The following is a 26,739-nucleotide window of genomic DNA, read 5'->3' on the forward strand; positions in this document are numbered from 1 at the left end:
GCCCATGGGACCCCTACAATCCGGACTGGAAAGTGGCAGAATTCTAAGGTCCTCCCGACAACAGCCCTTTTGGGGTGCAGTCAGCTGCTTCTGGAGGGAGTGGAGCCCCACTCACCTGGTTATGCTGTTGGTCTTCTCCGGCTAGTGATGCAAACAGGTCGGTATGGGTGTTGGAGACTCGGCAGAGGAACACGCTGTCTCTCTCACCCAGGCCCCACGCCATTTCCCAATGGCTGAGGCAGCTGGTTTCTGCAAGTGGCTTAGCTGATCATAGTTCCAACACAGTCTTTCTGCCCCCTTGTTGGCCGTCACTTCCTCCCACTCTTGGGCCAAGTGGAGTGCAGCCTGCAGAGTCAGGTTGCTGTAACCTCAGATGTTACCTCAGCTCCCTGGGCCCCAATTCTTTCACAAATTGTAGGCGGGCCTGCTCTTCCTTTTCAGCAGGGGTGGAGAACGTGTATGCTTGCCAGCTCTCCCTCTCAAGCTCCGAGGCCAACTTGACCAGGCTTTCTCCCTTCTGGCGCAGGTGTTGCCTTAATCGGAGCTTCAGGACCTTGGGTTCGGATAGATTGCCAAACCTTCTCGTCAATGCTTTGGTCAGGGCGTGGTAGCTTCCCAGGCAGTCGGGGGAGAGGTTCAGAAGGATAAGCTGTGCCTGGCTCCTCAGCGCAGCTGTCAGCCGGCTGGCCTTCTCACTGTCGGCCCAGCTATGCAGCTGTGCCAATATTGTAAGCTGCATAGCAAAGGCCTCCCAGCTGCCTGTCCCATCAAACACTGGAATCAATGTAGTCATTGCAGTCCTCCTCACAACTTCTCCACCTCCCCCTAGCTCTTCTAACCTCCCACGATCGGTGTGGGGCCCATCTCGGGGCTTAACTAGCTTTCTTGATGATGCACTGTAGTCAAGCTGCCCATAAAAATATAAAAATGGGCCTCTCCGGGTTGTTTTGATGTTGGGATATGGGCTCCGCCATTATTGTTTACATTTCCAGGTCTTTCCGCGCCTCGCACTGACGTCACAGTCGTGGTTGCTCCCTCCTCCGCGTCCTTGCGTTGCCTCACCCTGTGGTGTGTTGACCTCACCTTCTCTGGTCTCATCGTGTCTCGTGAATCACTGCCTCTCCTCCCCCTTGTACCATGTTGGATCCCGGCTCTTAAACAGCGTTGCCGTTTCCAGCTCTGTGACAAGTTGTTCCAGTCTCAGCCACACATGGTATACACTTAGCGGTAGCGAAATGTCCCCCTCTGCCTTCAGTCTCACAGGTGTGCGCTCCATAATCCCACTTCTAAACACCAGGGTAATGTTTTATGAGAATGAAGACAGACGGAGACAGGGATTGCAGATCAAGAATTCACGGTTTATTATTTACAGGTATTATTTAGTCACTGTCAGCCATTACCCCCACCTCCAAAACAATAAACCTTGCTGGTTAATGATGTCCCTCTTTTAAGTGTACTACTGGATTTAACACAATATTTTGGCTCCTTTCTCAAGAACCAAACCATTCTGCCTTTTTCACTGTTGCTAGCTCAAGCTCTTTGAGACTTTTGAGACATTGGAGTGTTTGCCTGAAACTTTGCTGCTTAACACTCTCTCTGCGTCAGAAGAGCAAAACAAGTCCTCTTAGTTAACACAGACTGCTGGGTCATAGCACTATGTTTATATATAATATACAGTGGTTTGCAGAAGTATTCACCCCCTACAAATAATGTCACTTTTTTTTTTTCATTTACAAATAAATATGCAGTTTTTCAAACAAACTTTTTTTATTCAAAGCTGTAGTGATTAAACTGAACACTGTTATATGAGGAGGAGGTTAAATGCCAGCAAAACATTCAAAGAAAACGTACAAAATGAAATTTACTAGTTGCATATGTATTCAGCCCCTTAAGTCTTAATTTTGCAGCAATTACTGCTATGTCTTTGGTCTGTACTAGCTTTGCACAGTAGGATGGTGACATTTTTCCCCACTCTTCACGGGAAAATTGCTCCAGTTCTGATAAGTTTGTTGGGGATCGTCAATGGACTGCAATCTTCAAGTCTCACCCTATATTTTCGATTGGATTCAAGTCAGGACTTTGTCTGGGCCATTCAAGAACATTAATTCTCTTCTTGTTCAACCACTCCAATGTGGCTTTGGCATTGTGCTTAGGGTCATTCTCCTGCTGAAATGTAAATTTCCTTCCCAGTTTCACAGTCTTGGCTGAACAGGTTTTCCTCAAGGATTCGCCTGTACTTTGCACCATCCATTCTCCCCTCTATCTTGATAAGCTTCCAAGTTCCTGCTGAAGAGAAGTATCCCCATAACATGATGCTGCCACCACCATGCTTGACAGTTGGGATGGTGTTGACAGGGTGATGTGCAGTGTTGGGCTTGCACCAGATGTAACATTTAGGAATTTAGAACAAAAGGTTCAATTTTTGTCTCATCTGACCACAAAACCTTTTTTTCACATGTCTGCAATATCACCTACATGCTTTTTCACAAACTCCATACATGCTTTAAGATGAGGCTTTTTGAGTAATGGCTTCTTTCTTGCCACCCGTCCATACAGGCCAGCTTTGTGTAGGGACCAGCTTATTGTGGATGTGTGAACATTGACTCCCATCTCAGACACAGATCTCACAAGTTCATTGTTTGTTTCAGAGTGACATCCCGAACCAGTTTCCTACTTGCCCAGCTGCTCAGTTTGGGAGGGCAACCTGATCTGGGTAATGTCTGGGTGGTATGATGCATCTTCCACTTTGATGATGGACTTCACTGAGAAGGATAATCAACGCCTTTAAAATTTTCTTGCTCCCTTTTCCTGCTTTGTGCCTCTCTACTACTTTATCCTTGACTTGTTTCGAAAGCTCCTTTGTCTTCATGGTTGCTTTGTTGAATCACTATGTGAGTCGCAGCATGAAGGTCCTTATATACCTGAGAGAAATTTTCTACAAGTTAAACCACTTTGAGTACACACAGGCTGAAGCCATTTCACTAATTTTGTGACCTTTCAAACAAATCATTTGCACCTTAGCTAATTTAGGGCTGCAGTAGCAAAGGGATTGAATACTTATGCAACTGAGATTAATCTTTTTTTCACTGTAAATCTTATTTATATTCATTTTTTAACTTTATCAATGTGGAGTAGTTTCTGTAGATTTTACATGTAAAGTCTAATTTGAAAGTGTCGTAGAGTACGCTCAGGTGCCAACAAAATGTGAAAACTTTGCAGGGGGGTGAATACTTCTGCAAACCACTGTGTATATATATATATATATATATATATATATATATATATATATATATATATATATATATATATATATATATCTCCTTTTTTTATTGAACTTGATCAAGTCAATATTCTCGAGTCAGTTCAAAGCTAGGGTTTCATCCACTGCAAGAAGTCTGGGTAGATACACTCAGGTTCGAAGGCATCAAGGGAGTCAGATTGTAGATATCACTCAGGGTTCGGTTTTTCTGATATTGTCTAAAATCACGTTGACTGAGTTATGGTGTGGAGAATCTGAAAATGTGTTTGTGGAGCTATTTAGTGGACCAAGTTAACTGCACACAAAGGGAGCTTAATTAACTTCTATATGTAGGTAAAATAATATAGAATACAACTGAAATTTAAAATTGACATTTAATATAAATTAAATAGAATTCAGATAAGAGAATGTAATCTGAATGAGCCTTCATTTCATACAAATCACAAAAAATGCAGAAAATTTAAACTTTCACTAATGAAATTGGTCCTTTAAAAAAAAGTTTGCTCTCTGTATTTTGATCTTTTCCTTTCAGCCCTCCCTCGACTGTACAAAAACATAACTTACAGGCCTAATGTTGCAGTGAATTTTCTATTAATATTACTGAAATATTTGAAGCAGTGCTTGTTAAAAGCATCAGGGCTGTTTCAGGCTGCAAGCACTCCTGCTTCCTGTCCATTAATCCTGTTTCTCTGTCCTTCCCCACAGGGGATTCCAGAGGAGAAGTGGTCATTCCTTACTGGCTCTCCAGAGGTCGGGCAAAACGAGCCATTGGTGCAGAATTTCAGGTCAGACACTTGCTGAATTTCTATACCTCGAATGCATAAACCATAAGCCAGTATATGTAAGTTGGCTCGATTAAACAGCTCATAGACTCTCAAGCTATAAGTTTTTGTAGCTGGAAGATGCGGCAACTGAATCCAGCTGGTAGTGGTGCACATTTTCTTATCACTTACTTATGGCAGTAAGTACAACATGTATGTCACGCTAATATTTTTTGCTCTAGCATAAGAACTCTCCCTCTTCCAAGTATGATGACCCATGGTATGGGCCTTCATTAGCACGTGTTCTTGAGGATATCAGAATCATATACCCTGAAGAACAGATGATAGGTTATATCTGGGGAAGCACTAGTCTGGTTTTGATCAAACTACAGGGGCATTTATTTTGCAATACTTTTCCTTAAGCTTCATATCTATTGTGGGTCACAGTTTTGTAATACTGACACCTTTATCCTAGCACTACATGTACATTAATTATTAGACCAGAATAATCCTAATATACTGTAAGAACAGGAGGCCATTCTGCCCCTCAGTGATCATCCAATATCTAATACTGATTGATCCAAAAACCGGATCCAGAAGGCTTTTGGAAGGATCCCAGTGAATCTGCAGCAACAAGGTGGCTTGGCAACACATTAAAAAGTCAGATGAAAAAAAGAAAAACCTGTGAAGTGACACAAAGAAGCAGCCCCCTGGCTGCCTATTGAGATAGTAATGCTGGTTTTCAGGGAGGTGCTGTGGGCTGCACAATCAGGCTGATGGTTGCCTGAGTCCATGGAGGTCCACCTGGAGAAACAATGGTCTAATGTCTTTTTAATGGTGTCCTTATTTCCTCCTTACCTTTTTACAGTGTAATACAGTTGTATGCATGCATGTATTTATAAAGCTCTATTCAACAATATCAATCACTTGACATATTGTTTACAGTATTACAGTAAAAATTCAGTGTTTTTGCAACAAGAAAATACTTAAAATACAAAGCAAAGCAGTTTTAAGCACAGTAAAGAAGAGCAAATGCTAGATCTCAACCCTCCCTCACATAGGTACCTCAAAGGCATTTAGGTAGAGGCTTTCTCTCTCTGAAACTAGGTTCCATACCTTTTTGCTTGTCAACATAATCATCTGTAAGAAGGAGGGAAATTATTCACTGTGAAATAGAGGTGGTGAATTGTGCATCTCACAATTTAAATGTTATTCTGAAAAACCTGTAGGCTTAGTGGGCAATATTAGACGTACCCAGGATAAGTCATAGTACATGTTAATAATATTATATTATTCATATTTATATTCTGTGCCATAAGTGGTGGAAAAGTAGACCATTTGCACAGTCATTTTAGTTTACTATACTTTTATTGGGCATACACTGGATCTACTGTCATATGGTTAAATATAACACTAATCACAACATGTTTGGCTTTACTAAACTTTACTGTGGTTTTACCAAGTTATACCGCAGTTAACTTTTTATACCAATGTAATGTATTGGTGAGGCCCCTTATACCAGTAGTTGTGGTAAAACCCTTGGTATTTACTTTCCATGGCACCCTGGCATTACACCAAATGAGGACAGCACAGCAGTCTTGTCAGCTGTATTTATTATACGTATCCTATAAAATCCCTTCACTATGAATGTCCTATTTGCACACAAAAAGATACATGTATATTTAAGGAAATGTCAGACAAATTGGACAGACACTTGGAGTTGACTTCCCAGACAAACCAAAGGAAGCCTAAGCCAAAGAAAACAACATATCTCTAAAAGTTCCAGTGCAATGCTATATATATGTGCTACTTTACTATATGAAATTGTTAAGGAGATGGCCAGAGTTCTTCTTGGGGGATACCCAAAGTAAACATTTCTCAACCCAGAATGAGACTTATTTTGTACACTGTGCATGCACACCATGAAGGGAAGTCTAGCTGGAAGTTCTCTGCTTGTCTTCTGTTTTCATTCCCCCCTTTCCTTCTGAATCAGTCCCCCTGTCATCTGTCTCTCGTTACAAAGTGAAGGATCACACGTTGAAACAATTTGAAACACATGGCCATCTGGTAACCCCAAAGCGATCCCTTTAGTGTGTCACAGTCCAGTGTGAGCGCCACTATGCCAACAGCATTAGAAACAATTAATGTTTGGTCTTAGCTTGCAGTTTATTTTAAGCTCCTCAATCTGTAAGACACCTAAACCTCTTGCAGCTGATATTTGTAAAATAATAAATAGAATAAATGTTTGGGCTTGTGAAAGAAAAGATGTTCAAAATGTAAACTGCAAAGGCATGAAGTGGGTTTAATGATGGAACAGGACTGTTTTTATAAAACCCATTTTTATTATTTAAGTCAAGTTTATAGTTCTGTTTCAGATAGGGTATTCAGATTTTTCAAAGAACTGTTTAACCTACCACCCTTAAAAAAATCCTTAAAACAGTCCAAAAAGCTTTGTGAAGAGGGACCAATGTAGACATTTTTGGAGTAGCCAGTAACACCTTACACGTAGCAGGGAATCAAAATGAAAATGAAAATTAAATTAACTTTCGAAGACGAGACAAGTGTGTGGTTTGCCAGTTTTTGGTGTTTTGTTGTTGAATTTATGCCCCATTTATCTTATAACAATATTTTCTTTGATTACATGATGTTAAATAAAAGATCTAAATTTTATGTCCATATAGTTTTTTTAATTATTATTATGTCTCAATCCAAAAAATCTAGGTGGTGCAAAACTTTTGGCCACAGCCATAGGTTCTGATGAAACAAAGTCTGTTCAATCTAGTTATTATGATCTTCAAAGACACAGTAAACCAAAGTGAGGCTTTCCACCCATCTGTCAAAAATCAGGCCATCTTCAGTTTGCGCTTTTTCTTATTTAAGACTGGAGTAAAACTGTTTCCAGCAAAAAGCATTTGAAGCTGTGTATCCAGTGCTTGAATGGTTTAATTGGAGCAAGTTTGGGATTGCAATCTCTGCCTTAAATTTGGCTTGAACTCAGGTGCTCAAGTGAGATGGATCCTGAAGCACTCAATAACTTTCAACACAGCAACATCAATTGAAAATCTGTGTAGCATTAACCTCTTCGGGACTAGGAGCACATAACCTACTGTATATGCAATGCAAATGCAAGTAGCTTTTAAAATATGTTAAGCAGTAGTACCATAGACATTTAAAATAAAGGCGTACTAGAGTATATACTTGTCTTCTGTGGTAGCCTTCTTTTTATGTTTCTATGGTAGCACTGCTTGACAACAGAAATTACAAACTTCTGGAAGGGTTGGCCCCATCAGTTAATCAGGTGGCACCAGGACATTGCTGTAGCATACAGAGGTGTAATGGCTATATGAGCAACAGAACCCAGAATATCAAGGAAACGAAATAGAAATTAAAAGCATCAGCCATAATTTTTTAGCTACATGTACCTTTTAAAGGGTTAATGCCATGATAACTATGCAAATATGACTGCTGTGTGGTGTTAGATCATCAAGAATATGAAGAACATTTGGTTCCTAAACTGGTCATTAAAGATTATGAGTGAAGTTCTGTTCTGTGGGCAAAGTGATCAATGAGGCAAACTGCACAGAGGCAGTGGTTTGAGGTGCAGACTGCGAGCCAGAAGGATGGGGCTTCAGTTTCCAGTTCAGCTGTATGACCCAGGGGGCTGTCCTTTCATTTCTTAACTCCTCTAAACATAGAAACATTTTTAGTATTTCCACATATTTTACTTACATTGTAAAGTTATGGATGGACATTACGAAGAATAATCAATTCATTGTATAAATACCCATTCACATGCACCATAACCACAAGATGCATCAATTCATAAGTACATGTTTTCTCCTGTATTTTTGCAAAGCATTGTGCCAGTGGAGGGGAAATCCGGCATGTTCCAGCAGTCTGAGAAATTATGCCTATATTAAAGTACTTATTTTCCAATTAAAAACAAAACAAAAAAACAGTAGCTTTGTACTCTAAAGCTTTATGTGGGAGGTCAAACCATTGTTTACTGTTTCTAAGCTTCTTGGTAGATTTGTATAGACCCCTGTGTGCATCAAAAAGAAAGGTGAGATTTAATACATTTTCTGCTGTGTTTATTCAGGAAGCAGGGGCAAGTAGGACCAATTTCCTATTATCAAAAACAAACTGCCCAAGCATGGGTTTTACAAAATAATAAAAAAATAAAAAACTTAAAGCTCAGCTCCAAAAGGTCGCCCAGTCAGATCACGTCCCTGGAGATCGAGGCAGGATCCTGTACGTGCCACATGTCTGGTTCAGCACCTTAGAGTGCTGCCAGGAAAAAAAAAATATACCAGCGCCACTCACTGGACACCCTAGTGGTGCAGCTCTCAAGTGTGAGGCACAGTGGCTTGGAGCAGACTGCCTGCAGAAAACTAACTAGTTGCAAGGACCTCCCCATTTATTAGATGGAAAAAAAAACAGGCTGCCCTGCCATCTCACTATCCATGGTTGCATTGCACTACTGTATAGTTCTACCAGCGTATATAGTGTTGCCACATGTGCACTGTCTTCTGTTCTGAACAGTGTAGTACAATAGTAATTGGTAGGAGTAAAGCTGTAGATTTGTGCCAATTACTTTTTATACAATAGGGCAGAGGGTTGTCTCTTATTTTACTAAGAGTGTTTTCACATGCTTGTTCTTATTCAGTTAGCAATTCATAGTTCTGTTTGCATGCATTATGTCTATTAATTACAAGTTTGGTAGCACATTTCCATATGTAAACAGCAGGAAGGAATACTGTGTGACACTTTAGGGGTGTTTTTGTTCATTATAGTAATATAATTTGACTCAACGTAGTTGTTTAAATAAAAGAACTAGTTTTAAAGACAAAAGGGAATAAACAACTAGTCTGCTCTATATATATATATATATCTTTTTTATTTGCCTATGCGTCTTAAACTTTTTTTCCCCTCCAGCACAGAAAAGCCCTGAAATATTTGTTAATTATTTGCAACAATGCTTATTATTGTATTCCCAGCGTTCCTTTAAAACAATTGTTTTAACCACAGTGCTTAAATCACAAATTAACTACAGAGTTGTAGACTCTAATAATAAAAGAGTAACTCTGTTCAGATTATACATTCATTACCACTGTACTAATTAAGTAAATAGACAATCATTTTTAGCTGTATTTATGGGATTTCAAAGCATTCCTGTTACATTATTCAAAATGAAATGCATAACATTTTCAAAATCAGAAGGTATACATTGACAATTTTATAAAGGCCAATGAAACAAAAAATATTAGATTTTTTTACCTTAGATTATTATTTGCCAGGATTACTAACTAACTTTTTTTTTTTTTCAAACACTTGGGAGGCTTCTGAAAAGACTCCTAAATGCAGATTGTTTTGGAAATCACCACTTGGGGTGTGCAATTGTAATTTCTTCCCCCTCTGCAAGTAGGGGGTAAAAATTACAGCTGGTACACCCCTAGTGGTTATTTTGTTATCTGTAGAGTTGGATGTGGGTGTCTCATTGGGTCCTGTTCTGGCTAAACCTCCTAGAATTAAAACTAAGCTGAGCATTTGTGTTTATAAAACCTCTTGTGAGGTCTGTCAGTTTCTTAACGATATAGACAGATAGCATATATATATATTTTTAATGTCTCAATTTCCAGTCTGTCCATCAGGGTCGTCATTTGCTATGGGGCGGGGGGCATTTGTCCATCCCCTCGTTTCATCCTGTCCCCCGATGATCTATATTTCATTATGTCTTCCACTTTTTGGACCCCCAGGCACATAATATTATCACATATAAGAAGTTTTCTTCACAAATTAATAAAAGATGCTTTTCAAACATTATTCTTTTCTAATCTAACCTGCTGGAATGAGGTTGGCGATGGTTGCTTTGTGATGTAATTGCTCGAGTCTCAAGGCATTGGAGACATTTATTCATTTTTTTTGATAATTAATAGTTCTTCATTGATTATATCGACAGCACAAAATTACATTCTATTATTTCTATAATAATATAATATTATTGATATCATGATGCTTCAAAGGGAAATGTCGGATATGTTTGCTACAGTATATGAAAAATTAAACAAATTAATCACAGCGAGGACAACAAGGACAACATATTATTTATACATGCTCTAAAGAAAAGGTAGCATATATTTGAAAATGAGATTTAGGCTTATGTAGGGGCTTTACTGTGCTTTTTCGGGTTTCAGTTTTACCCTATTTTGTTTTTAGATTCTTGTCATTTCTTAAAATTCTGGGTTTTTTTAAAAAAATATATCACTCATGGATTTCTTTTTCTAACACATTTTCGCCATATACAAAAGTTGGTATTAGTTCGGCAAAACAAGGGCACGTAAAGGGTCAAAGCATACCTGCTTACTGCTACTGGGGATGAGAGATTGAGCGATCTTTTGGCTGTTGTGAGCAAACCCGACAAAATAAATACATTGGACTTACAGGCTGGTGTTAACAAATTTGGTAAGTTAAAAGCACAACGCTACCCCCTTTATTTTAGTTTATTCATGATTATCTGTGTAAACATGTCATTTAAAATTTTGCTACGTGTTTCTCCTTTCAGCATTCATAGGAATGTGTTGCTTATTTAGCAGTCTATATTAATTGGTTTATATTTGTACAAAGTCTCATTCTTTGTGGAAAGCAGGTGGAATATCGAGGTTGTAACAAGCATCAAGTCTGGTGCAATGTATTCAGATGAACGCTCTAAAATAAATTTTTAAGCCCCTTTCACACTGGCACGTCTACCTGGGTCCTGGCTAACCAGGTCAGTCCTGCATAGTGTGAAATCACGTACCTGGGTTAACCCGGGTCCCAGTGACCCACCTCAGGATGTGTTGTTGACATGCTTTGACCTGGGTTGAGCAAGACAAAATGCTGTTCAGCCGTTCGTGAGCCGACACAATAACAAACAGCCACGCCTGCGTGAAAGTTTCATTTCTGCAAGGAACGTTTCTGTTTATTCTGTTTAGACATATTTTTGTTGCTTCAGACACAGCATGAGCCAGATTGCAGCATGGATGTAGAAACATGCTCTAATCAACATTTGGGCCGATGGGTCAATCCACAGAAGCCTGGATGGAAGCATCCATAACAAGCTGCTTCCGGGGCATTGATACGTGTAATGTTTACTTGCATCTGTCGCCCAGGTCAACCCTGCTTTATCAAAAGCAGTGTGAAATTGTGTACCCGACCCACATGACGCCAGGTACTGCCTGGATAGGTTCTGACCCATTTAGATCATGCCAGTGTGAAAGGAGCTTTAGCCTGCATTCTTACCCCTGGCTCTTTTTGTAAAGCCCATGCAATACATGACATTTTTTGCTTTTTTTTTTTTTTTTTTTTTTTAATTATGTAGTACCACCATTTGTTTACATTTATACTAAACTGTGATATTGGAAGCTGGCAGCAGTTAGGGTTAAATAATCTGCCCACATTTAAAACACAAACATTCAGTGAAAACGACTACCTTTACCTTCCACACTTATTATCATAAGATGAGATTTAGAGGAATGACATTTTCGAGTTTGTTATAAACCAATGCTGTGCCTTAAAAATACTGGCATTGCACATTTTGTATAATTTCTTTCAAGAATAAGAATAATGCTGACAACACACAGCACGCTATCTCGATGTAAACAGGCCCAATTGCTGTATTTTTTTTTTTCCTTCTCATTTATGATGCTATTTGGGACAGGAAATGATCAATGTTGACACAACTTTTAACCCCCCCCCCCCATTCCATATGTCTTCTTGGGGAAAGGTTTTTTTTTTTTTTTTTTTAAATGGCATGAAGCCTGTATCAGATAATTGGAGTGTGCAAGCATTCTATAATTAGCTAATGACCCATGGACTTGTATTTGGCAAGCTGAACTGGGGTATTTTTACATACAGGGCCCAAAAAGATCCAGTCCTTCTGTACAGTCTCAGCTGGTATACTAATTGAAGGGCAGACAGCCATTGGATTGGAGATAAAACAATGTTTATAGGTACATGTGGTTTTTTGCAGCCAAGGGTCTTGAGGGAGCACCGTCTATTTCTTTCCCAATTTTTATGCAGGCTTTTAATTCTACTAAAAATACTTTATTGCTAGCTGGCTTATTTGGAAAAAAAAAACTTAACACAGTTAACTGCAATAAAGGCACAGCTAACAGCACATTTCAGACTGTAGCTCTGCAATCAATAATCAGGAGTAGATGTGTCACAGGGAGTGCAGGGAGAGTCATGCAAGCGTGGATCAAATCCAGTTCATGCTAGTTGCCAATCTTAGCAGGGATCCAAAAGAAGAGCTGAATTGGACATAGAAATAATAATTGGCAGGGGATTAACTTAACATGTCTGTTTTTTTGTTGTGATTTTTATCTTTTTAAGCCATTGATTTCCCATATTGGTTGAAATGCAAGCCTGTTTAATACTAATACACAAAATAAGACAAACACAGACATTTACACAGAAACACAGACATACTAACAGTAACTGCAGAGCACAGGAAAACAACAGGCTGGAAAACAATAATTTTTATAATGAAACCCATAGAGGTATAAGCCTACATATTAAAATAAGATCAAACATGGATAGGGATGTTTGTTTTCATAATTTAAACAACTATGTAATATAGACACTGCACGCCATTGTTTAGATCAGTTGAAAGACCACGTAATCTATTGCTTTCTACACAATTTGTAGGCATATCAATCAATTAATCAATCTTTATTTTATAGAGCGCCATTCATAGTGGACCACCATCACAAAGCACTTTACAAGATGCAGTAGAAAATTCATAAACAGAGAAATGCATAATACAGATATACAGTAAAAAAAATACATGGCATATATATATATATAATATAGATATATATATATATATAACACACACACACACACACACACACACACACACACACACACACATATATATATATATGTATATATGTATATATGTATGTGTGTGTGTGTGTGTATATACAGTCTATATAAATATAGTGTATATTGTGAGGGATTGGTAGCACACGGACAACAAAGTTCCAAAGAAAGTATTTTTTAAGAGCGGCTCTGCTGCAACGAAGGAGCAAAACAAATAACAAACAAACAAAATAAACTGGAAGCAATGTCCACAGGCTCCTCCTTATCCACTGTACTTCCAGTACGTCTGTTACAACAGGATACTTTCAGGTTTGTCTCTCCACTCGGTTCAGATGGTTCAGACGGTACTTTTTTAAAGAGGCAATTAATAGCTAATAAACCAACTCTATCCCTTATACTAGCAGCACCTGTAGCCTGTTATGCTGTTAACTCGTCAAACTCATGGCAGGCTGATTCCAGGCCAACCACGGATCATTCCAGCTGTCCCCTGCTGTGTAGACTGCCAAAAGCGCCTCCTGCTGGTTGATATGTGAGCTGGCTCACTATGGCGAACTATACACTCGACCGAGTGATATATATGTTACACATGTATATATATATATATATATTGCACACACACATATATATATATATATATATATATATATATATATATATATATATATATATATATATATTTACATTTTGGAATATAACTTGCATTCATTCAAATCCAACGAAATAATATTCATAAAAAAAAAAAAAATTCCATATTGCATTATTCTGAAGTATGCAGCTTTGCTAAGCAGATGCAGAGCGTGATCTAAGAAAAGTTATTGTATGAATTCAGCTTTCTTTTCCATAAATTCAAAGAGTGCTGTGGTTATTTTATCTCTTCGTTGACTCCTTGGCTATTTGGTTAACCTAATTTGTGAAATAACTACAGAACTTGTACAGTACTAACTGATGTGCTTAGTGGGGATAGTATTACAAAGCAAAAATGCACTAGTGAATGTAATCTTGCATTCAAGAGACTACAATAAATACAAAACTAAAACATATTTTTAAATGTGAAATTGAACATGACTGTGACTCTACAGCTTTCAGCCCCACATCTGATGCAGTTTAAACAGAGAACCCTGTATGTCTGACTCTAGAATTTGGAATAAACAAAAGCACAAGTTTTGATTTCTTTCTGGACCCACTTTTCCTGTTCAAAATTTTTTGATTTAAGCTGGTCCTGCTTTAGTCTGTCATGTATAAACTGTAACATTTGTCTTTGTGCAAAAGAAAAAGCAATGCCATTGATGTCTGTTAGCGCTCTGGTAAATACAGCAGGGATTTTTAATACGACATATTAATGTGAAAACTTGTCATTTACTCTTAGTATGATTTTATTTAAACTAATTTGAAGCACACTGGTCAGGCAGTTGATGGGTGCCAGCCTGCTCTCTGCTGCCAAATGCAAAGTGCCAAGTAAGGCTTAGCTTGGCTTCTCTCAAAAGTTTTCTTTTAAGTATAAAGAATTTGGCACCACATGGTCAAAATGTATACAGCTCTTTCTTTTATAATAATATAGGACGCATGTCAAGATGTTTTGAACATATTTAGGTATTAATGTACAGAGGCCACAGGCTGATGTTTCACTGCCTATATTAATCTCAGCTGCAGTTAAAGTGCATCCAATTTTTTCTAAACAATGCAGTGTTGTTAGCTTGCAGAATAACTGCATAACAAGCTGCACTACATTGCTACATCAGTTTATAATCACTATTTTGTGTTTGCAATTTTCCATTACTTGCACGGCAATGTAATAGTACTTAAAATCAACTTGGAAAGCCCATTAAGGTAAATGCAGAGTCTTGACGCAGTTCTTGTGACGGGTTATTCCTTATTGGGAATTTCAGATTGGTTAGAAAACAAAGGCAGCTGTAGTGGGTGACATCAGACCAGAAACCAGGAACCAAGAAATAAACAACCGAGAGGTGGAGTTTGGTGAAGCTGAGCGATTGCTTTCGCTCAGCATTTAATAATGAACAAACAGAAAATAAAAGGTTGTAAGACAAACAAAATACAGAACACGGCACTTCCACCAAAATAAAGAGACAAACAAAACAGACTACACAGAAAAATACGGTGAGCTGATACTTTAACTATTCTTATTATTCTAACCTACGTCTCCAATCCCGTTCTCCACTCACCGAACACACAACCCAAAGTGAGTAAAAACATGTAGCTTTTATGCAGCTATACCGAAACTCGATTGCTAATCAATCATTCAATTGGAGTCGAGGTACAACTGCACGTCAATTAATAAAAGTGCAATTCCCCATGCTCGCATATTATTACATATTACCTGCACGTGACGTGCTGTGCAATCCTCGTGCCTAAATACAAATATACATTTTAAACAACTTGTGTTCCACAGACCCATTTATATCCCGTGTACCAAAGACTATACACCAACATTAACACACAACACGCAACATATAACACTGAAATACACACAGGGTTGGGCAACATTGCCACACATTGACAATAGTGTTTTTAATAATTACGGATTTGCACACTAATACCTAAATAATGCAGCTCTGCAGTACAACAGTGCAGTCAAGGAGCACATACCATTGTGGCTTCCAGGTGCAAAAACATCAGGGAGGATTCGGTCTTGGCAGCTATAGCAGAGCTGTAACAGAACTTACAAAGTCTCTTTGGAAGTAGATAAATCCTGTGAAAAACTCTGACAGCAAGTTCAGATTCTCCTATCAGTGATAACTTACATGTGTGAACTAGATGCTTTCAAGTTTGCAATTTGCTTTTTACCTTGAGGGATATAGAGCTTCCTCATTGATTTCTCTGTAGATCTAAGTTATCTGCTTTTCCAACACAGTATTTAAAGCACAACTAGCTGTTGTGTGTCAGCTCCCCCCACACATTACAACTCAACTACCCTGCCGTGGAGAGACTATCCTCTGAGGGGATGAGAAAGTCATGCAGTCCCCTTGACCATCTGGGCTTCTCAGAGAAACTGCCAATGACACTTTCAGTCTAGTGTCGTCCACTTGGAATGCATTGGGCAACTGTCGAAGACAGTTTTAATCCTGCTGAAAATACTCTACAGTCAATCCTAGCACCTCAGTAAATCCCTCTCTATTGGCTGCCTAATTCCCAACTTTTCTTGTGTGTTCTTTAGTTGTAGCAGACGTTATCACAGATGTAGTGAACATAAAAAAAGGCAATCAAGAAAATACACCACAACTTTGGAGTTTTTTTTTGTTATTATACATATCTTTTTTTTTGTTTACCTTAACCTGCTTGGCTGTTAGTCGCAGGTTATCTGCAAGATGGGTGTGGGATGCAAAAAATGAATGCAAAGCTAGTGAAACAGAAGCCATAAATGTAGGCGCAGGGTTCCCTCCCCAAGATTTGGTTTCTTACCTTCATAAATGAGTGGGCTGGTAATCAACCGTACTGGTAACCAAGGTGTTTATTGAGGTGCTAGAATGATTTCAATTGGTTTCATTCTTTACTGTCCCCTGAAGCTTTAAAGTGGTAGTTAGCAACAACAACAAAGCTAGCAAATTGATATCTAACACAAAGCATAGGTTTATACTATATTGGACATTACAACATATCTCTGTGTGACAGAGAGCTAATGAATTCTAGTCAACAGTCTCCCTCCCGACCTGAGGGCGCTGTATAACAGGAACACTGTACTGGCACTCGGCAGTTCATTCCAGGGTTAGTCGGAAGCCAGCTACCCAGGAAGGGGGCGGAGTCACAATACCAGAAGTCATCGTCCTAGTACGGTAAGTGATGTGTCAGTCATGGATTGGAAGAGACTAAGGGTATTTCAGAGGATGTAACTATGCAATCTGTTCCTTTGTTGTGGTTAATGCAAGGACCTGTAAAGGAAACCATGTAAAATGAAACTGAGTGTTTGTGTTTGTTTTGTTAACCACTGATTATTTGTATTTAGCAGACGGCTAACAACCGGGAGCTGTCGCTGTTCCAGACAGCATTAAACCTGGTTTCCAAATACTGCACAAGTCACCAATAATTGTGTATTCACCACCAGCACTGGAGCACCGCGAGAAAGGACGCGGAGAGGTGTTTGTATTGTATTATTATTTTGGGACTGAAACCCTGTTTTGCTTAGCTGTGCAATTACACATTGCTGTGTAGTTGCCAGCATTATTATTTCAGGGTGCCAAACCCTGACAACATTTAAAAGAACCGTGAATAGTGTCTTATTGTCATTGTTTGAGCACTGCATCAACTCAACACCTGCACACTACTAACCACTTTGCCACACTCTGGCATTAAAGTGTTTCATAACTAGTGAATAAGAACTTAAATGGAAATGAAAATGTTCTAGTGTAACTTTTGAGATAAAATGGTGCAATTTTATTTAAGTGGAACAAAGCAGTTTAGAAATTTTCCTTTTTTTTTTTTTTCTTTTAATAACCATGTGCCTTAATTATTCTCCTCAGACAGGTTTGTAAATTACTGCATTAACCTTGAATAGTATAGTAAGGTAGGTTCTTCTTACTGTATTGATCTGGCACCTGGCAGTATAATGTTAATAATGAATGCAATTGAGAACCAGGATCTGAAGGTACAGCTTGTTTTCCTTTCTTTTTTTTTCATCAGAATGTGGAGGTGTTGAGGTCACCTTCTTTCAGTGAAGTGTGAGTTTGAATAATGCCTCGATCAATTTGAAGTACGGTGCAGTGTTGATGTATGATAATAAAATATGTATTTTGGCCATCTGTTGTTTATTAAATTATTCCCCCATGGTGTCAAAACACTCAGAATTCTGAGTTTAAATTAACAGGAAACTAAGTCAAGTAGACATCTCAGTTAGTGCCACCTTCTTTGTACTGAAAAATAACTGTAAGGTGGTATTTTTGTGTCAGTTAGGAGGGGGTAGCCCCTCCCTGTGAGAGCTACATGGGAACAGTACCCATCATTGTAATCATTCTGTTATTGGTGGGTAATCAGGAGTGGAGTAGGCGGAAAGATGGGGATCAGTGGAAAGGGTGTGGGTTAAGTAGGAACAACTAATTTGGAGAAATAAAGGAATGCAATTATAAATAAGGGTAAACGAGTAAACACTTGTTTACTTGACATACATTTTACCTTATTACATTATTCCATTGCACTCATTTCTATCAGACAGAAGTGTTAAATGTGTTTTTAATTGCAGTAGCTTCAGCAATTAGCCTCTTAAAACCTGAGACCCTGTTTTTACACAGAGAGCGGTGCATCTATGGGATGTGTTACCAAGCTGTGGATGCTGAATCACCTTTAATACTTTCCTTTAATACCTGACTTGTTTTGGGATCTGTTCACTTCTAGGAACCGGGCAAATGTTGGTTGCCTATAATTATGGCTAGCATGGCTGCAAGAGTAGACCTCAGTGACTTTGAAAGAGGGGTGATTGTTGGGGCGCATTTGGAAGGAGCTTCAGTGACCAAGACAGCTCAACTTGTTGATGTTTCACGAGCAACGTTGTGTAAGGTGATGTCGGCATTGAAGTCGGAGGGAAATACCTAATCAGCAAAGGGCAACAGTGAGCGGAAGCGCATACTCCAGGATTGTGAAATCCGTGCATTAATTCAAAGTGCAAGGCAAAACAGACGAGCAACTGCAGATCAATTGACTGCAAATTTCAACCTGGGGTGCAAGCAGCCAGTTTCATCAAAAACGGTCCGCCCAGAACTCCACAGAGTGGGATACCATAGTCGGGTTGCAGTGCACAAACCGCTCATCACACTTGGCAATGCACATTTGCAAGTCCAGTGGTGCAAAGAGCACAGGCAATGGACCACCGAGCAGTGGAGAAATGTGATATGGTCAGATGAGTCATCCTTCACCATGTTCTCGACAAATGGACGAGTGCACATGTGGTGCCAACCTAAAGAACTCTACAGCCCTGAGTGCTTGGTTCCAACAGTGAAGGGTTCTGGTTGTTCTGTAATGTTGTGGGCGCATTTTCCTGGCATGGTTTGGGTGCACTTATTCCATTAGAAGGCAAGGTCAATGCTAATTGCTACTCAAAGGTACTGAGTGATCATCTTCTCCCATGTTGCAGCATTTCTTTCTTGATGGGGGGGGGGGGGTGTCTTCCAGGATCACAATGCCCCCATCCACAGAGCACATATGGTTTCCTAATGGTTTGTTGAGCATGACACTGATGTTATCCATATGTCATGGCCTTCTCAGTCATCAGATCTGACCCCAACTGAGCATTTATGATATATTCTAGAACGACGACTGAGACAGCATTTTCCACCTCCATCAACCAGACATGAGATGATTGACTTTCTTGTGGAAGAATGGTGCCGCATCCCTCCTGCAGAATTTCATAGGCTGGTAGACTCTATACCACGATGCATACAGGTCGTACTGGCTGCATGTGGTGGCCCAACGCCTTATTAAGTGACTTTACATTGGTGTTTCTAAAATGATTGAAATAACATATGTTACATTCCTTTAACTTTGGAAGTTTTTGGCTTAGAAAATCTAAATTTCTTCTGTTCCTTTTACTTTTGCTCATATTGCTCATGATAAAAATTTCATAAGAATGTTTTTTGAGTTCTAGTTTGGCTTTGAGTCTATCTTCTATTGGATGACTTGGAATTTAATTGAAATTTCATTGGATTGGTTGCCACATTGGGCTATTCCCCCTCCCTTTGATTCCTGACAAAAACAGTCGTGTTTATATAAATTATCCCCCTCCCTTTGATTCCTGACAAAAACAGTCGTGTTTATATAAATTATAATATACACAGTATACTGACATACTTCTGGCTGCAAAAAACAATTGTTGATTCTCTAACAAAAAGCAGTGTCTGTAGGATTCTTAATTCCATTATCCACCCATTTGTTAAACTGACTGTGGTGTCCCATATTGATAGTATAGCAAAGTGTAGTAGAGCGTATTGAGACATGGAAAAGCATAGGCAAGTAATGCACCAGCAAGACAAAGCACAGACTTTGCTGAAACATGGTAAAATCTATTACAGTAAAGGCATGGGAAACTGAAAAATTACTGTACAAATGTATCATGTCCATAGGACAACTGTTAGCCACACTGTTAGCCACAACTGTTAAAGAGGTAGTGGCTCCCACATGTTGTTGAGTTTTAAGAGATTTTGTTACTTTTAAATTGTCAATGTAAGGTGCTTGCAGATCTGGGTATCTAATCACCACTGTTTGACTTTGTTTATCTTGTTCCTGATAGTTGTCATAGCAAGTATTATCCCTTTAAAGACTGTAATCACGTAAACACGAAGTTTCATTCTGGGCCTGTGATAGGGTAAAGACGATAAAAACGCACTTAATTTCTTTGACTTACAGGGCCAACATACTTTGCAGTACAGTTTGTTAATGCATATCATTGGATAGGGGAGGGATTGAGTTTCACTGCCTGATTGTTTATTTTCTGTATGTCACAGAGACAGATATTTTATTTTTAAATGACAGATACAGTTTACAGCACCATGCAGCAACAAAAAAAAGAGGCTATGTGGTCCAGTGGTTAAAGAAATGTGCTTGCAATCAGGCGGTCCCCAGCTCAAATCCCAGCTCAGCCACTGACTCATTGTGTAACCCCAAGCAAGTCACTTAACCTCCTTGTGCTCCGTCTTTTGGGTGAGACGTTCTTGTAAGTGACTCTGCAGCTGATGCATAGTTCACACACCCTAATCTCGTATCTTGTAAAGTGCTTGTAAGTGAGATTGCACACCAGCATTCACCACGATAGCCACTCCTTTATATCACTTTTGATAAGCCTCTGTGAATCATGAAAAAAATTTAAATGAAATTAACATTACTTGGTTACTTCACAGCCCTTAAATTAAAGTCACAACCCTAATTTCTAGACCGAAAGTTGTCTTCAAATGATAAAAAAAACACACTTTTGTTACTTAAAAATAATAATAATTGCAAGGTATCAGCATAAAATAAAACATTAAAACCACCAGCTTATCAACCAAAAACAGGAAGAGAAAAGAAACATGCAGGACTTACTAGATGTACAAAAGAAGAAGTCTTTCATTTTTTGGAAAACTAAAGTTCTTTACCGAGACAATGTGAAAGCAATTCTACTTTTATATTTGTTGGTTTTATATACTGCTCCATGTTGCAAACTTCCAAACTCAGCCTAATACATTAGACCTGCTCGAAACCTTCTCAAGATGGCTGCCTTAAGCCTCGCTCTACATACAACATGCTTTACAAATCACAAGACCTTCCCAGCATGGCTGCACACAGTTTCCAGACTTATCATAGAAATGTTTATATTAAAGAAACAAGAAAATGTAAATAAAACCCTGAAGTCGCTCCCACCAAAAAATTACCCCAGAAATGTTTCACAGGGTATGCAAAACCCCAAATTCACCTTTTATCATTCAGTATGAAAAATGTCATATTACATTCATATTACAAAGAACAGAATGCAAGAATATTTATTGATAATCAATGCTTCATTGTACAGTGTGTAGAACACATTATAAAATAATATCTAAACCTTTTGAAATCAAGGGCCCTGTTCACAAATTTAGGTTGCATGCTATACCACAGTACAGTATTCCATTTTCTTTCTCATTTTGTTCTTGCTCAAGCAAGTTTAACGGTAGAGAGCTGTCCCCACCATGTTTCTGCAAATGTCATTTTAGTTGTTGCAGCTGGTGCCTAATGGGGCCTTCTTAACCACAGCTGCAATTCTATTTATTGCGCTGCCTTCCTGTAATGTCATGACTGGAACTAACATGTGTGCACCCTCTCATTCATAAACTGCAGTCTGCTCCATGAGCTTCTGTTTATACTCGCTTTCAGTTATGACCTCATCGCTAATCAATCTAGGTGAATTCCATTTCAAACTATTTCATCCATAACTAAAAAACGCTCCCCTTATTAGTGTTTACCATAGTGAAAGCATAGCAAAACGTAATAAAGTATAGTTATATACTGTAAAGCCCAGGAAGGTATGTTAAATCATATTAAAAATAACATGGCAATTCATGGTAAACTATGGTAAATGCATAGTATAACCATGGGAAAAGCATAGGAAACTTAAGCCGCAACTTTACAGTGGAAAAATGTTATAAGGGTCAATGGTGCTAAATTTAGAAATTCTAGAAGAAACGTACTACATGTATTTTCAAGGTCTTCAAATCAAAATATTTGTCATTGAATTAATTTGATTTTGTTTGTTATTTCTAAACACAAACTATGCAATCACTGTGACACAAAGAGGCAGAGAATGAAACTTTGATCATTCATATAGTGCATCTTCAAAATCTACACTATAGCTCTCTGCACACTTCTGATGGCATCTGTCCTCACAACCACCGGGTGGTATTTCACAATTAAAAGGTATAAAAAAGAGAAGTATTTATTGTTTTTCTATCACTTATGAAAATCAAACACTTTCTGTCTCTTAAAAGGGAAGTACTTTGTATCAGTTCCTTATTGTCAAAGTGGTGTCAGGAAGCACATAAACAAAAAATGAAATAAAAAAAGTAAAGACATGGGGGTGCCTCTCCAAGCTGCCTGAGGACTAACGACAACAACATAATTAAGCAGTGACGAAGACTAAAAAAATTAGAAGAACATTTGACTCTACAGTGTGGAATGCCAGAACCAAAACTGCATTTTTCCAACACCCAAGAAGTTGAATCTAATCACACTTAATTATCTGGGGAATAAATGGCTTGGAAAACTATCACAAGAAAATGTGTGGATAATTTAGGTATCACTATCTGCCACATTATTCATACAGTGTGCTGTCCAGTAGATGATCTGTGCAGTGATAACTTCCATAGTTCCAATCCACAACTCACAAGTCACAATTAACTCGAGTTGCATAAGATTGCCTGAAAAAGCAAGTCTGAAAACCTTATCACCATGTGCACATTCTAGCTTTGGGCTCTTGCAACAAACCAAGGGAATGATTAGGGGAGCAGGAGGTACACATGAAGGGAGCAAGTCCATTTACATACTGTAGCAAATCATCTGTACTGCCTGCAAACAGATCGTCTTATCACCCAAACTTAAAGATTAAATAGCTGGTTTCCAAAAAAGATAGTGTTATACACCTCCTTGCTACAACTGTTTAAATAATGTACCTGTAATTTTTTTGTCATTGTTAACATCCTGACAAATTTTTACACTTTTAACTTTAAAGTCTGTTTCAGACAATTAAAGATTTTTTTTTGTTTGTTTGTTTTTAAATGGCTGCTGTAGTGCACTGGGGTTCAAGATCTGTTCTCTAAATCACTATAGGAAGACTGATAATTTTTTTTTTTTAAAGTGCAAGTGCTCTGGCTTTTCTGTCCCGTACCATGTCATGGATCACTATTGCTGTGTTGCCTGTTTGTCATTGTAGGCAGTAATCCTTACACTATCAGAGCGGCCATTTTGATAACAGCTTTGAAACAGACTGAAGTTATAAGTGTAAAAAGTTGTCAGGAAGTTAACAATGAAAAGAAAAATGACAGGTACATTATTTAAACAGTTGTAGCAACATGTGGGCATGTGTAATGCGATATTTATCAGAACCTTACTACTTACTCTTTAAGTTAAGTAGCTGGGGTTTTTTTTGTTGTTTTTTTTTTTCTCAAGAAGACTTGGATAGCAGAAAGTTACACACTTAAAGTCATTATGTTCTCCCAGTGAGATTTCATATACACTGAAAGGACAGGTCATGACAAACTGAGAATGGTCATTACTACACTGCATTGGGCTTTGTTATTAAGCAGGGAAGGAGTTCAGGAAATCATGGAAAAGAACCTCAACTTATGATCTTTCTTCCCCTAGCCTTTAAGTGGCATTGCATATGACGACAACGAGAAAGTGATTCAAGGATGGGGCGAAAACAAATCTGACAGTTTAAAAAACAAAAATGGTATCATAATGATTATTTCAAAACCAATATCAGTTTGGGTAAAATGCAGTACTGTGGGGACATTGGGTTGTGTGAATATAATAGCCTGGCAGTGCTAGAAACTTGAGTCTGCACCCGCATGGTCCAGGACAGACAGTCAGCCCTGCAATGACCTCAGCCCTGACCCTCGATAATCTCCCCACAAGGCTGAACTTTCATTCCTGTTTCTCTCGCTTGGCTCCAGGCCTCTCGTGGTGTTAAATTAGATGAAGTGGGCTCCGTTTCAGCCAGCAGTGTGCTTCATGGCCTCAGTCTGATTTCAGTCTGACCCCAGGCTAGGCAGGATTCCCAGACTTAGAGGTGAAAGGGCAGGTATTTGTCCTAAAGTTCTCACTGTGGAAACTGATTCAGTCTTCTGAAGATCCAAATGGTGGGGTTCTTAAAGGCACAGCCTCTACATTTACAGAACATCTAATTACCTGTTTAATATCCTGTTAGGATGTGTGTGTGTTGTGTGTGTGTGTGCGTGTGTGTGTGTTTGTGCGTGCGTGCGTGCGTGCGTGCGTGCGTGCGTGCGTGTGTATGCGTGCGTGTGTGTCCTGTACAACCACAGCACGGCTGTGACAGAGGAAAAGATAAGTTACTCCCCTTATTCCCTGTGCTCTGTTTCCTGCGTTTTAACTCACCTCTTTTCACATTTCCATACAGTACCTTTTCATAATATAATCTGATAAGTGTGATGTACAGTAATGGAACTCGGTTAACCGGCCTGTCCTTGTGTGCCGCAAATGTTAACTGTCATTGCTTCTTTTCCTCCTTTTCCCACAGATGCAGCACCCAGCCAGGGGAGAGATATCAGTGTGGGCTGAGGGCCGGGAGCTGGTGATGGAGATTGAACGCAATTAGTGAGTATTCATCTGTAGCAATGTGCAGCAGGTATCTAAATAATAATAATAATCTTTATTTTTATACAGCGCCTTTCATAGTGGCCACCATCACAAAACGCTTTACAAGATATGTGACTAGGGTGTATGAACTATATCTGCAAATTGAGAACATAAATGTTATAATTTGTCAAACTACTATCATTAGGGAATAAGAAAAAGTTATTCTACTCAATAGCTTACCTAGCTATGACATTTAACTGCATTCTGTGACATTCTGTAGAAAATGAGCAATATACTGTCAAGTAGGTTACCAGTTTTCCCTATTACTGAAATCATCTTTTATGATGTTTCATTTTAAAATGCAGCAAATGTGTTGTTTATTATTGCAGCCCCCAGTTCTATCCCATACAGATCATATTTTAAACAGGCTTGAGCTAATCAAGTTGTTCCGGCTGTTAGTTTGATGGCCACATGATTCTGAATGGCCACAGTGTTGAGTTGTTTTATCCAGGGGAGGGAGAACTCAAGAGGAGAAAATAACATTTTGTTCACTATCATAATAGACTTTGTATAAGTGAATGGGATAAAAGCAAAGGTTTTCAATGTTGTTGGGGATGTCTCTGTCTCTCTCTCTCTCTCTCTCTCTCTCTCTCTCTCTCTCTCTCTCTCTCTCTCTCTCTCTCTCTGCTCATTTATAGTACTTGCTGGGTCCAAAAAGTCTCCCCACAAGGAAGAAAACTGACAAAACCTACTTTGTGAGGACACAGGCTAAGTTCCTGTAATATTTAAACAGACATTTCAAACAAAAAAATGTAGCAGTATTTCCTTTAGCCCCTGTAACTTCATTAGGTACTATTGTGTTGGTCCCCCTTCCCCAGTCCCCACTGGATTTTAAGAGGTTTACAGTGTATGGGAGTCAATGTAAAGTTCTCTTAAATACCTGTGTGCGTGTGTGTATTTCTTTGTGTGCTATATTAAGTGCCTGCCAAGTCATTTAAAGAACACTTTGTTTGGAATGGTATCTTTCGTTTTGATAGTATAATGAAACCCTCTATTAGAAGTCCACTTTGTCTGAACTGCGCTTACACAGAATGTGGGAGTATAACATTTTCAACCAGTATCGAAATGCACATCATTTCCAGTTCTACAAGCTCTTCCAATGAAAGACATTCTGGTGTATCTCAAATACCAGAACAATAACAGGCCCCTGCTTTGATAAGTGTGTTGAAGTCTATTGGAAGGGGCAGTCCAGTGATAAAGAATTGGAGGAATCTGCTTCTTCAAGTGACAAGATTCACTTCCCTTTTTAAAATTACTCACTGGTACCATTTTTGTTTAACCAAAATAAACCAGAATATCAATACATAATAGTTTAGAATTTCAGAAAGAAAAACAGTTCTTCTTTAATACAGTACAGAATAATAATGACATTTACGGACAGTGCTCAAATGGGAGCCACAGACATAACCTTGCCTTGTATATATACAGTACGTAATCCCTAGCCTATAGATTCAGATAACAATCTGTGTAGTTTTTATACAGTGACTGTTTTATGGCATGTGGTACTGTTTCACTACTCCGTAGGGGGCTGTGTGAATAAGGTTTTATATTTCCACTGGGTCTCCCTGATGAGCTCATGGCAGGATATCCAGTAAGGAAGAAGCCTGCTGATGTAAAGAGGTTCTTGGTGCAGTGCCACTGGAGTAATGTTGATATCAGCTCTTGCTGTTTACGAGCAGAGCCAACCAATCAAACTCAACCCCTGATGTAGAAATCCAATCTACGTGTGCATCTATAAATTGTGCACGTGCTTGTCTTTGCGTGTATGGAAGTGCAAGGGTAAGAATAGACCGCATGGTGAATCTCAGGGCACAATAGTGCAGACTCACATACAGGATTGCAGCTCATCCCCATTCAGATAATATATAAAGTATTTAGCTCCTTTCAAATTAGACATATTCCTAAATGCTTTCTTTTTTCATACAACTCTTTACCGTAGTCATCATTGAAAGTTAATTAGGCATAGTGCAATTAACATCTTTAAATGTACTACTCTCCATTTGTTCCTTACATTCAGTAAAGGGATCACTTCCATAC

The 26,739-nt window shown here is 38.7% G+C and overlaps 1 protein-coding gene across 1 annotated transcript in view; it reads left to right on the top strand.

The window, feature by feature from the left end:
- The window catches only part of LOC121294127 (disintegrin and metalloproteinase domain-containing protein 33-like), a 96,621-nt gene that overhangs the window by 15,143 nt on the left and 54,739 nt on the right, over positions 1 to 26,739 (top strand). The window contains exons 2-3 of the mRNA XM_041217711.1: positions 3,965 to 4,044; positions 24,584 to 24,660. Coding sequence (XP_041073645.1) covers positions 3,965 to 4,044; positions 24,584 to 24,660 — 157 coding nt within the window. The remainder of the gene's footprint in view (positions 1 to 3,964; positions 4,045 to 24,583; positions 24,661 to 26,739) is intronic.

The sequence above is a fragment of the Polyodon spathula genome, chromosome 2 (assembly GCF_017654505.1).
Source record: "Polyodon spathula isolate WHYD16114869_AA chromosome 2, ASM1765450v1, whole genome shotgun sequence".
In the NCBI taxonomy this organism is placed as follows: Eukaryota; Metazoa; Chordata; class Actinopteri; order Acipenseriformes; family Polyodontidae; genus Polyodon; species Polyodon spathula.